Genomic DNA, 13,826 nt, shown 5'->3' on the forward strand with positions numbered 1-13,826 from the left:
AAGCCTCCGGTTGTAAACCGTTTCCTTAAAGGCATTACGCACATGTTTCCACCCGTGCCCTTCATCATCCTTCGTGAAATTGAACCTTGTTTTGACTTTTCTGATGTCCGCTCCCTTCGAGCCCCTTCATAAAGGTCCTTTCCGTCTTCTCACTTTGAAAATCGCTTTCCTGGTAGCTATCAACTCTGCCAGGAGAGTGAATGAGCTCCAGGCTCTTTCTTCAAAATCTCCCTTCCTTTCTATTCATCTGGACAAGGTGGTTTTGAGGACCCGTCCTTCTTTTCTGCCAAAGGTTGTCACACCCTTCCACATCGGACAGACCATCACTTTGCCCACCTTCTTTCCGCATCCTTCAAGGGAAGAGGAGATGCTCCACTGTCTGGACCCAAAACAAGCGCTCGCATTCTATCTGCAGCGTACCCAGCAGTTCTGGGTGAATGATCAGCTTTTCATTGGTTATGTGGGCGCCAAAAAAGGTCGGGCTGTGCACAAGCAGACCATCTCCCGGTGGGTCGTTTTGTGCATCAAAGCATGTTACTCCTTGGCCAAAAAAGGAACCGCCTGTGGAGCTGCGTGCCCATTCAACCAGGGCAACTGCAGCCACTACTGCCCTGGCACGCGGGGTCCTCTTGCAGGACATTTGTCAGGCAGCTACGTGGGCCTCGCTGCACACGTTTACCAAACACTACTTCCTTGACAGTCCGGTCCGGAGAGACTGCTGCTTTGGCGATTCTGTGCTCCGTGACTTTCTGGTGTAATTCTGTTCGTAGACCCACCACCGGGGTTGGTATTGCTGGGCTATCTATTCTAAGGTAAGGAATCTATCACTAAGGTGTCTCTTTCAGATGCACAAGTTACTTACTTGTGTAATGATATACCTGTAAGAGACATTAGTTAGTGATAGATTCCTTACCGCCCTGCCCGTCCTCCCCGTTCTGCAAACTGATTACTAGGGTTAAGGCCATCCCCTTTTAGGTCCCTAATTTTATGCACCATTTGTCAGTCTCTTGCATGGCTCTGCGTTTCGGCACGGAATAGTTGTGTACAGAAAAACCCTGGGCGTAGTTCGCGAAGTAGCGCTACACAAAGTGCACTTTGAGCTACGTGAACTGCGATGTTCGCAATGATTGCACAGTGCAGGATGCTTGTCCGCACTGTGCAATCATTGAAAACAGCATCTTGCACAGTGCTAGCTTTCGTTTTCTGCGGCTCTAGTAGATATTTACTCAAGCGGCAGCTTTCTCAATGCGGACTGGTAGTTTCTCATCACGAGCGATGGCGAGCATACGCGACCACTCGCATTGAGAAACCTGACCTCCCCGCATTGAGACTCTCGCAAGGAGGTTTATTTTCCACGCTCGCAAGCAAAAAATTATCGCTACGCTACACATGTTCGCACTGTACTTTGTGCAATTTGCGTAGTGCGAGCATAGCTTAGTTGTCCGCCCAGGTTTAGTAAAGTACTGAGGTCAGCACGCATGGGTTGCGCCTAAAGACTCTCCGTGACGTCATCTCGGAGCCTACGACTCCAGTGACTGACGCGGAGCCGCAGGACGCCACCTACTGGTGTGCAGAGGTATTGCTAAGCAGAAAAACTTTCCGGAACCAGCCTGACGCCTGGGATATTCTAAGGTAAGGAATCTATCACTAACTAATGTCTCTTACAGATATATCGTTACACAAGTAAGTAACTTGTGCGACAATGCCACAGATTCATTATACTGGAGTAAACTGCAAAAGTTTGGCACAATCTTAAGTTTCTGGTAGCAATATTTCAGGAGAATTTCACTTCTTCCCCTAGCTACATCAGTACAATCCCTAAAGAGAAGGACGTGTCTGCTCTATATTTTCCCATGTGACTTAACAAGCCTGGTCAGTTTGGTTTAAGTAGGTGACCATATCTATTAATGCCACTGCAAAATGTTGAATTTGGAGTCTGTGCTGAGATGCTGGTACACTACTGCGCTGCAAACATGTACGGCTAAATTATTACTGTAACATATGCTGCAACACTGTCAAAGCGATACAAAAGGGGATGATGGACGGAGCGTTTGAGCAAATTAAACACTCACCCCCAGTCAACTGATCTGGGTTTAATCCATCACCAATCTTTAGCCCACTCAGCCACCCCATTTCAGACATGGCTATATGCAAATCAGTCTGACCCTGTGCCTCATGGGAACAGTCCAGCCCGAACTGCTAAGCCATGTCTTCCATGGACCGGAAACAAGCATCCTGGGACACTGTCAGGCATTTCCTGCTATGTGACTGCAGCTACCATAAGCTGCCAGTAAGAAAGCTTCCATAGAATTGCCTGTACCCTCTTCTCCCATTCTTGTTATTTCCATGTGCACATAAAATCCTAGCCCTAGCTCTAAATATTGTGACTCGTGGCAGCTGCCTGATGAGTAAAACATAGTAGTTGAAATTTTCATTTTTAGACTTTTTTTAATGGTATTACTGCAGTACTGCACGCTTACCAACTTTGAAACCTCTTCTTACCTGTTTTACCTGGGGAAGCTCCTTTGCTCTCTTCACCACTGCATTGCTGGCTGCAGAAACGGAGTGGAATTCCATTGTACCACTGGCCATATACTGTAATCTCACAAGAATTTTAGCTAAACATATGGCTAGTTGTGCTCTTAAAGTCTTCGAAAGGGGAATCTTGGCATACCACATGCTGTTGTACTTGTGGTCCCACTTGAAAAAAACTGTTTCTATATTTGTAGCCGAGCTCTAGTAAGCATAAATACTACTACATCACATTACTATACAAAGGTAGTGTGCTGTAATCGTGCATCTTTGGGTACTGTCACTCAAGGCCCCTTCCTTAGTAATCCAGGGATTTTGGTGGATGATTTAGGGAAAGCAGTGACCTTAAGGGAGCAAGGTTTGGCAGTTGTGGGAACACACCTTTTTTGTGGTTAACTTTCCTGTGGATAACACTCTTGTCTGCATTGTAGGTGATTTCTTGATTAGAGTTGGGGGTCACCCATTCGTCCCTAAAAAGCCATTGGCTGGTGTGACGGATAAGACATGGTATGGTCTATGATAAAGGGGGTATGAGCACATTCCCTTCTTCTGAGGCCAGCCTGCTTTTTGCTGTTTCCCCCCACCAACCACCCATTTCCCCCATTGGGACTGAGAATGACGATCTTTTCAATATGATAGAGGCTAGGCAATCTGAAATGAATGGCCGTGAGTGACCTGGGAGAGGTTTACAGTTTGTTGTAGCAAAGAGCTTCATATTCAATATGTAGGAAAGTCATGTGAGATGCTGAGCTTTGCTGTTCTATAAATAGTGTAGATGTTGTGAAAAAGGAATAATGAGTGTTCAGAGCATTCAGACTTCGAGAGGGTCCAATTTGTTGTCAGCCCCTTACTGGAAGGGGAAGCTTCTAAGGCTTGCTGCCTTTGTGAGCTTCCCCAGACCTTTTGCGGCTTCCAGCAACTGGTCTCCACCGTTTCTGACCCCCACTTTGTTCGGGAGAACCGGCGGGAAACCAAGTGAAGAAGGGAGGTGTGCCCACCTCTGACAGCCCCGCCCACCCCTCAGGTAGGGGAGGCGAGTTGAAGCACAACTCAGACCCGCCATCTTGGGGAGGGACCCAGCCAACCAGGGTGAGGCTTATACCCCCCTCCCACTGGAGGCATAATGGGGGTGTACCCATCCCAGGGAAGGGAACCATTGGTCCCAACCTTTTACCTACCTGTAACACCCCTAAAGGGCACCCCTGAACCTTGCTTCCTCAGACAAGAAACTACAAGAAGAAAAGAAGGACCGAACAGCCATGCCGAAGCTAAGAAGAGGAGGACGCCCACTGACTTGGCCCCGGCCCTACCTGCCTGTCCCCACCTCGAACCTGCAGAAGCAAAATTCCAGTGTCATGCTGCTAGTAGCCTCAAGAACCCTGAGGACCTGCCCTGCCTTCAAAAGAAAAGACTGTCTCCCATGAACACCGGATTTTTCACTCACAGACGCCAGGTCTGGCAAAGTCCGCGAGTCTGCACCACTCTGCACCCGACGCCCATGTGGTGAGTACGAGTGACCCAACACCACGAGGAGGTCATCCCGGCGATCCTGGTCTGAGATCCGATTACCCCTGACCTGCCTCTAGCAGGCAGCCAAGGCCTGCAGCCTCAAGCCAGATGATCCCCTGCCAACTGCGACTAGGAGCTGTTAAGAAGATCTGACCCTAAAAGGCACCCCTGCACCCAGACGCCCCACAGCCTTGTGTGGCCCAACAAACCGTACCTAATCAACCCCCAACATCCCAACTTACCTTTCCAAGTGGTGGTCGTACCCTGAACACCTTCGTCCCCGAGCTTGCAGTGTGTTTGTAAACCAGAGACTCCCCATTGAAAGCTACAGGGTGCCAGATGCCAAAACAGCACTCTGCACCCGGCCGCCCCAGTGCCACTGAGGGTGCACCTTTTGTGCTGGCTTGAACCTGCATTTGCCCTGAGCTTAAGCCCAGGAGCTTTGCTCCCACATCCTTGTGGCCTACACGTAAACAGCCACCAACCGGAGGCCCCCTATTGGATAGCATTGGGTCTCCGCACACTGCACCCGGCCGCCCTAGTGCCGCTGAGGGTGTAACAAGAGTGCATCCTTTATCCTGGGAAACCCCTGAGTCTACCCCCAGAATACCAACTCCCACAACCGAATACTTACCTTTGAACCGATAACCCTATTTTCCTCCAAAGGATAACATTGACTGTTTTCTGTAAAAGGTTTCAAAGTGTGGAGTTGGAAAATCTATGAAAGTCTCTAAAACTGTAACAAAATAACCAAAACGCTTTTACTGGACTGTTTACAGGATATGTCCCAGTGCAGTATCCAGGTATACTGCACTGTGTAAGAAAAGTAATCTGTAAAGTAGTCTACTTGACATTCTACTTGAAAGCCAATACAAAGTATATGTACAATATTTCAAAGCATTGCATTACTAGTAGTTCTACTGTAATCAAACCAAAAGTATATATACAACTGCAATGCAAACTGTGTACAAACTGTATTACTGCTGCAAAGTACTTATCACTTACCTGGGCCAGGCTTGCTTGGTTCTAGGAAATAAAATAGCGAAAATAATATTTTTACACAAAACCAATTAGTCTGAAGTTCAGTTTTTGAGTATGTGATATAGTTTGCTGATTGAGTGTGTACAATAAATGTTAACACTACCCTCTGATAAAGCCGTATCTACTTTTACCTCTGCCTACCTTTGGGGTTCCACTGGACTCTGTGCACACTATACCTCACTTTGCTATAGTATATACAGAGCCAGCTTCCTACACCTGCTTCATCTACTGAACTTCCAAAACAAGAGTTGCACAACCCTGTACCCCAACCATATCTAGCTATAGATGGAACCCTCCTGCCTGTGCTGTATTGCCAGATGTCATGATCTCAAGTGTCATGACCCCATTGTGGATTTTGTGGGACATCATTCCCTTGACCGTGCTCTCTCTGGGGGAGCAGTGCCCCCTTGCTCACACACCTTTCAACCGCTGTATCAAGGGCTGTATGCTAGATTCCAAATGGAAATGTCCGTGATGAACTTCTGCTTCACTGTTTTTTATTTGCAGTACCTTTTGAAGAGCAGGTCTGAATGTATGCTGTTTAAGGTAGCATGGTGTACAACAGTAGTACACTATGGCCTTTTTAACTGGTGTACTCCAATTACTATTACCAAATAGAAACCTTGTACAAGAATGTCTAGTGCTTCACATGTATTTAGTTCACAGTCCGGTTTTTTAATTGTACCCTCTGTTTGAGGCACACTTTTGATGATGGCAGTCCTAAGTTGACCCAGCATCTATCCTACATATGTACTGTACATTGCATATGTTTCTACAGTTGGTGACAATGATATGTATTACTTTTGTATTCTTTCTAACAGCAAGATGTAAGTGAATTCACACACAAACTTCTGGACTGGTTAGAAGATGCCTTTCAGATTAAAGCAGAAGAAGAGGAAAGGTAACCCAACACATTTTGTGAATGTAGCTTTCTTTTTAAATCAATAGATTGCAAATGCTGATTTCCAAAAGACGAATATTCATTTAACTACAGTTTGCCCTATAGAAGTTTTAAAGATGAACATTATCCTGCTTTCTTATGGTTAGTTCCATATTAGTTGTCTAAACATTTAACAATAATTTGTGACAATCTTCAGTACAAGTTGATATTATTCGACCTTGGTGGTTTTAACAGGAACCATCAAGTTCTTAGATTTGTCATTGTCTTCCGAGTTTGCTGCTGTTCAGAATTCTGTGGTAGCCTTTTTAATTTATTTTTGAGCGAGCTATATCCTTCATACTTATTTTTTCTTCAATACCAGTTGAGCAGCCTTTTTCCACTGTGAAACAATGTTTTGGCCACTGAAGCGATTTGTGTTTTGGCCTATCTGCTTATTTGCTTTGCATGTAAAATTTGTATTCTGATGGTGTAAGTTAAATAGGACAGAAGTTGTGCAGCATCTCTTAGACAGTCAGTAGTCTGTGATGTGCAGACCAATTCCCTACACTACATGCATGTGCTCCTAATAACTGTTAGGTACATAGTTTTTTATGTTCAGACCTTTTTAAACTAGGTGTTGATGCTCCTTTCTACTGATCGTATTTCTCATTCTTCTGAAGCTGACTCACTTCCAGTGCCTGTCAAGAAGAGCTCTTCCTCTTTAGAAGACTCCTTTGAGATAAAAGCCAAATCTCTGAGTTAACTAATGATGTCCTAGACATTCTTGAACACTATCAGACTCTGCTTCGCAACTGTTCACCATCGGTCTTGTTACTCATAAATGCCTGATTCATTGGGTTTGGAATTGAGAAGATGTCTTGATGTACATTAAGGATGTAGACTCCAACAGCGACCATGAGCATTTGGAAATTCCTTTAAAGTTTAAAGAGGAATTTTCTCCAAGTCCTCATTACTGAGAAAAGTGGAAAGTCTTCTGACCTGGCTCTTCTAAATCTAGACTAGCTAAGGGTGCCCATGGATTGTAAAATTCATCTGCCTATTATAAACTGCGTCTACTTATACCTCCACAGGCTATGCACTCCATGACACAGAAAAGCAGAATGAGATTTCTGAGGTAAAGCTGAAGTACATAAAGGAGAAAGACTATAAAGCCAAACTCACTTGAATTTAAGACAGAAGAGGGCCTATTGTTATAACAGTGGAGCTGACACTTGCATAGTCTTGGACATTCACTGATTTGCATCTGTGAATTTAAGGTGTGTGTTCTGAACATGCTCTTTGGCTGTTTTGAGAATATAAATGTAAATAACGTTTTCTTTGAAAGGTAAAACTGAGCAAACATCATGGGTGATAGGGTATTGCAGCAATGCTTTTTGAAAATCCTTGGAAGTCCCACATCAAAGCCAACAATCTGGCCACATATGGTCATACCAATATTATGAAAAGCTCATTTAAACATGCAGGCATTAACTCCAGTAGGACACAACCCACCTAATCAAAGTGCTGCAAGTAAAATATGTTAATTCTCCAAGGCCATTTGATTTACCAGTACCACATCCTGTTTATGGTACCACAGTCCATGGAAGACTCTTATTTCTTCTTGACTTAGGATTCCGCAAGAATGGACAGATGGGTTATGGAAGCTTCAGTTTGAGTCTCCACCTCTCCTCCTAATCAATTTGCTAGAGAATGTCATCATATTGTGATATGCAATGGTGAATATTACGTGACTTCAGGATTGCCGAATGGCCAATGGATATTAATTCAAGTGGACTGAGAAGATCACGTCAAAGTTATATTTGTTGCCGTATATTTTTTGAGGGGGCAAATCTTTGAAATTATTTAAAAACAATATCAATACATCAACTGATTGTGTATTTTAAAGTAATCCTAAGTCTTTTAAATACAGGATGTGAGATCCACATCTGCATTTGGACACATGCCTGTTCAATGCTCCCTGACTGCCCGGAAAGTAGTCCCAGTAGAGCAGTTGATTTATATAATTAAGAATTGAGAGTTCTTTCCAAATCACACACACTGCAGTCATTTAGTAAAAACGATTCCCTGCAAAATCCCCCATCATTGTCATATCTGTGATAGGCTATGAGAAATAATTACTCTAATGCTATGTGTCATGGAAATATTAGTTGAGTCTCTCGGGTGATCTAATCTATCGAGAAGTGTAGTAGACATTTTAATGTACAGTATGTCACTGTGTTGTAAAGTTACACCACAGAGGTGTAGAAAAGATCATAAGAGTCTGTTTATTACTTTTAACTTTTTTTCAACAAAAGAAAATATTTGACTCCTGGTTTTTACAGGCAAAATCTCTAGGAAATTCAATATTGAAAGAATAATTAATTACATTTGTGTGCGGTCTTCTACCTCTTCCACTTATTGTCAATGGCTGGACATAATTGTACCTGCTTAGCACGTAACTTGCATGCCTGTTGTAAGGGTGGCTGTTCTTGTAGCCATGATGCCCCTGCATAACTACTAATAAGCGTGCATGAGACTAGTATCAATTTAGAAGAATCACAGGAAGATCAACAATCCAAATAACTGAAAAAAAATCTTCTAGATTGAAGACAGATAACTGAAAAGAGGAGAGCAGGAGTGCTGTGCTGGCACTAGAGACCTCAAAAGCACACCAGGAGAAATTAGGGCAAAACAGGTCCAGCAAATGGAAATCCAAAATTAGGAAAAATGAAAGAAAATTAATGAAGGGACCAAAAATACAAGTGATAGCTGGACAATGAGCCTGCCCAAAAATACTGTGTTGCAATGCACTTTCACTGATTCCACCAGGCCTACTATATTGCAGAAACAGAAAATATACAAGGTAGGAACTGGAAATTACCCACCAGAAGTTCAGAGTCCATCTTGCTGTGGTAAGACTGCTTTAACTGGTGCCGTGGAAGCCTTTACCTGCTGAAGTCCAAATTTGTGGATTGAGCCTGTCTGTCTCCTAGGAGATTCTGAACAGGAGCAAACAGCTTCCAACTCCCTGGCCAGCAAACCTTGTCTGAGGTTGCTGGGACCTTATATGGTGTGCTAGTGGTTGCCACATGTGTACACTGATTGGTGGTTGTACCAGGTATTTCTATTGGGTTAGGGTTAATGTCCTCATTGGTTGGGTATTTGAGGGTTCTGATTGGTTTTTCGGTCTGTGATTCTATCATTGCAGGGTTGGGACTAGGGCTAGGGTTAGAGCTTTAATTGGAAGTAGTGATTAGGGTTTCTGGTGTGATTGGTTGTTGGACCAGTTGTGGGACTAAGAGTAGGGTTAGGCTTTCTATTGGAAGTAGGGACTAGGGCTACCTGTACCAGTGGCTGCTTTGACTTGGGTTGGGACTACTGATGGGGCTAGGGCCTTTATTGGACGTAGAGATCAGGGTTTTTTAAATGAATGGATACTTGGACTAGGGTTAAGATTGGCTGCAAGGTCCTGGTCTCCTATTGGTTCTAGATGCTAGGGCTAGTGTTGTGATTGGATAGTGTTAGGGCTAGGGTTCCCATTGGCTGAAGGGGTCACCTGATTACTAGGGCTACAAAAAATGCCCGGCTTAGGGCGTCTCAGCCCGGGCGTCGAGGCTAAGGGTGTAGAGGACAAGGGTAGTTGCCTGTTTGGGCCTGTTCGAGCCTGGTCGGGACTAGGGCCAGAAATGCTGCCCTTATTCTCATTTAACAATACCCAGCCCATACCATCCACAACGACAAATACAGCAATACACTCTCCCCTCTGACTCCTTCCCTCCAAAACTCCTTTTTACTCATCCAAAAGCCTCTTCCTACTACTAATATATATATAAAAAAAAATCTTTTACTCTTTTATCCCTCCACTATCCTTTTTTCAATATAAATTAACAGACTAACATGTTTCACTTCTCAAATTCCATATTCAACTATACTAATATACTGCCTAAATAACTGAATAACATATCTACTACTCAAATTACTTCATATTTATACTATACTAATTTTCAACACTAATCCTTTATGGGTTCCGGAGTGGCGTGCTACTCGCCAGAAAAGCGCTTCAACGCCCATCAGGGGTAACAAGTGCTATATGAATGCAAATCTTTCTTCCCCTTTTATCCATCCGCTATCCTTCTCACTCCAAGTAACAGACTAATATCCACCACTGAAATTACCTCATATTTCACCATATTAATTCACCACTAATCCTCTATAGGCTCCCTGAATAGCATGCGTCAACAAGCGAGCGATAGATAAATACGAACCTTTGTCCTACTCTATCCTTCTGCTATCATTCCAAATCCAAATAACTGATTAACTTATCCACCACTTAAAATGTACTTGCATGTTTCGCTATACTAATTCAACACTAATCCTCTGTGGGTCCCGGAGTAGCGTGCTACCCGCCGAAAAAGCGCTTCGACGCCTCGTCAGGGGTAGTAAGCGCTATATAAATGCAATTACAATTCAATTACAATACAATACATCCATCTTAGAAAGGTGTACATGCTGGAATCACCAGGTGAAGAAAGCACATGAAAATTGTTGGAAGAGACCTGGTTAGTGTGGCTGCAGAGCGAGGAGGAGCCGATGGGAAAATTGCCTGGCAAGCTTGGTAGAGGCAATAGTGCTCATATTGCCACCTATTTTCTGCAACTCCCCAGTTCCTTCTGTGCTCCAGCTACTACATTGTGCACTAAGATAAATGTTGCACCCAGAAGGGAACAAACCAGGGCAAGTCCCTCTCGGTCTAAAAAATTATCATTAAAGAGATTCATTTCTTTCAGCTGTGGTTTGATGTACATGTGGGTGCTAACCAATTAGCTGTCTTTCCAACGTAAAAGACCCGAGGCTACTCTTATGTTAATAGCATGTGTTGCTATAGATGCACAAGTTCTGTCAAATCCTGCAATCTAGTGTTGGGTGTGGATGTCTGCAAGTTGTTTTTCTTTGAAGAAGCCTTTTGTGTCACTAGATGTGCTCCTGCCTTGGTTCACAATTCGCATGGCATTGGACTCCATCTTAAATTGCGTTTTTCTGTCATTGAGTTTGAACGTACACCAAGAGGGCTCAGAGTTCGTGTTAGCATATTTTTCATGTCCATATGGTTCTATTTTGACACGGATGATGCGGAAGAACAGTGTGCATGCATCTTAATCGCTGTCTGTAGTCCAACTTAACCAGACAGGGGACCAACAACCAGTGCTTGACATCCTGGATGCCTGGTGGGGGAGAGGGGCTCAAAGTGGTGGTTGGAGTGGTGGTCATTGGGATAGGAGTGGGGTGGAAGGAGGAGAGGTTAAGGTGAGGTAGGGTGTCAGGAGAAGGGTGTCAGAAGAAGGGGGTGGGGCGAAGGGGTGCATGGAGTCTCTCCTCACAGTTTGGGGATCGTATTCACTTCCTCGTTCATCGACACCAGCGAGTGCATACTGGAACAGGGTGATGGAAGAGACAACCTTCCAACATTGCTCCTTCTGTAACTCGCAGTATCCATGGTCTGTTCACCACAATGTTTGCAACCTGTGATTTTACCCTGACGACACTGCCTCACCTACCGCTCAGAGAAGAACCTAAGAAAAGAGATGAGGAGGGTCACCAAAGCACTCCTGAACAGGCATCCTCTGGAACAAGCATCCTGGGACAGGTTTTGTGGCAACAGCCTTCATCAGCCAGACTAACTTGAATCGGATGGCAAAGTGAGCAAGGACCGACGTTTGGGCATACCCTGCCAACCAAGGGTGAACAAAGCAAACACAATAGGATGATGGACCCGGTGCTAAAACGTTTCAGACACTCACCCCTAGTCACTATATTCGCCCTTAATCAATTGGTCATCTCAGACACACAGACCCTAGACAACACAAACTAGCAATCTGGCACCTAGGGTCCTAGAATTTATAAACCTCCCTCGGAATACATATCAATTCTGCAGTCACTATTAGATCTGGTTTAAATCCATCATTGTTACTTAGCTCACTTCGTCACCCCAGTTTAGTCCCACCCATATGCAAATCAGTCTTGAGCCTGTTCCTCAAGGGAACAGTCCAGCCCAAACTGCCAAGCCATGTTTTCCCTGGACCGGAAACAAGCATCCTGGGACCGGTTTCGGGGTAACACCCCTCATCAACCAGGCTAGCTTGAATACTCTGGTAAAGTGAGCAAGGGACCCATGTCTGGGCATACCCTGCCAATTTAGGGCGAATTATGCAAACGCAATAAGATGATGGACAGAGTGCTGAAACTTTTCAGACACTTGCCCCCACAATGGTCGCCCTAAGACAATCGGTCATCTTAGACACTCAGACCCTATACAACTCAACTTAGCGATCTGGCACCTGAGTCCTAGAATTTTTAAACCTCCCTAGGAATACATGCCAATTCTGCAGGAAGTATCTAGGTCCAGTACTCTGGCCAGTTACACTGCAAAGTGGAAGTGTTTTTTCAACTAATGCATTTTCAAAAAACTGTAGACCCTAAAGGCTATGATGCTGTCTGCCTCAGATGCATTGGTGAGCTGCAAGCATTCACCCTGCAAGAATTATTCATTCAGATTCAAAAAGGTATGGTTGTTCGCAGGATCCTCTCTAAATTTCTACCCAAGGTGTCACCTTTTTCACCTCAATCAGGATAAAGCGCTCCCAGCATTTATCCACAGTCAGATTCAGTACCGGAAAGAGCTCCGCATGTTTTAGATGTCAAGAGCTCTTCTGTATTACACTGAAAGGACCAAGCCCTTTGGGGCGTCTGACTTCCTTCCTGTAGCCTTTGCGAAACCTCAGAAGGATCACCCCATCTCTGAGGCAAGTGTAGCAAGATGGATAGTCTAATGCACATTGATCTGCTACAAAAAAAAGCTAGGAGTTCCACCTCTTCTGCCCAGTGTGCACTCCACCCATAACAAAGGGGCAACAATGGCTTCCTTAGGGAACATCTAGCTAACTGACCTCTGCACAGCACCTTCCTGGTCAACACCACCCACTCTTACTAAGCACTGCTACATGGACATATTAGCCCACCAGCAGGATGTGGATGGTCAGCCATCTTAATCATTTACTCTATTGCCAGCCAGTATTGAGGCCACTGCTTTACAGTCGACGCAGACCATGTTTATCTACAGCCGCACATTCTACAAATAGAAATCACACTTACCCTGTAATCCTCTGTTTGAAGCATGTAGTGCTGTAGGTTCTTTTGTGCCCACATTCCCTTCCCTGGAAGCTTGTGATCATTGCAGATCTCCTCCTTTGTAACCTTGTTCACACTGCACAATAAATGTGTTGCACCAAGCTGTGCTTACTCTGCACTCCATACAATCTCTCACTCTTAAAAAGACTTCTTCAAAGAAAACAGGCAAACCTCTGAGCCTATACTAGATGGCAAGAGTATGCAGAGAATGTGAACCTTTGGTACTGCATGCTATGAACGTATGTTTCCAGAGTAAGTAACATTTTCCTTACCAGCTTTCCTTCTCAAGTCTAACAACTTACACATTATGGCTCCACATGCTTAGACCTTCTCGGGTAAGTTGCTGTTCATAAATGTTACTCATTTCGGTGGAAACCACTTTACAGTTTGTCAGCATAACCACATTTTACATTATTTGTATGATGTGTGTAGACGTTTAGTAGTGTTCGCTAGGATCTGTCACATTTAGCGATTTGTTCTTTCATAGCCCTTGGTTACAGCACAGTTTTAACTACATAGCAGTCCAAATGTATCCATTCAGTGGCCATGTTACCATCAGCAAACAGTTTTTTTACAGTTTTTCAGTAGAGCTTAGTTTCTTTTTTAGGGTTACTTAAGTACTCTGGGAAAACTGTATTTTTTTTACAGTAACCATCACATAGCCTTTACTTCTGTTCCT

At 44.2% G+C, this 13,826-nt stretch overlaps 1 protein-coding gene across 3 annotated transcripts in view; it reads left to right on the forward strand.

Annotated features, from left to right (window-relative positions):
- The window catches only part of USP25 (ubiquitin specific peptidase 25), a 528,720-nt gene that overhangs the window by 196,309 nt on the left and 318,585 nt on the right, over positions 1-13,826 (forward strand). For all 3 annotated transcript variants that reach the window (XM_078658355.1, XM_078658353.1, XM_078658354.1), the window contains exon 8: positions 5,904-5,983. In XM_078658355.1, the coding sequence (XP_078514481.1) occupies positions 5,904-5,983 (80 nt within the window). The remainder of the gene's footprint in view (positions 1-5,903; positions 5,984-13,826) is intronic.

The sequence above is a fragment of the Lissotriton helveticus genome, chromosome 8 (genome assembly GCF_964261635.1).
Source record: "Lissotriton helveticus chromosome 8, aLisHel1.1, whole genome shotgun sequence".
Lineage (NCBI taxonomy): Eukaryota > Metazoa > Chordata > Amphibia > Caudata > Salamandridae > Lissotriton > Lissotriton helveticus.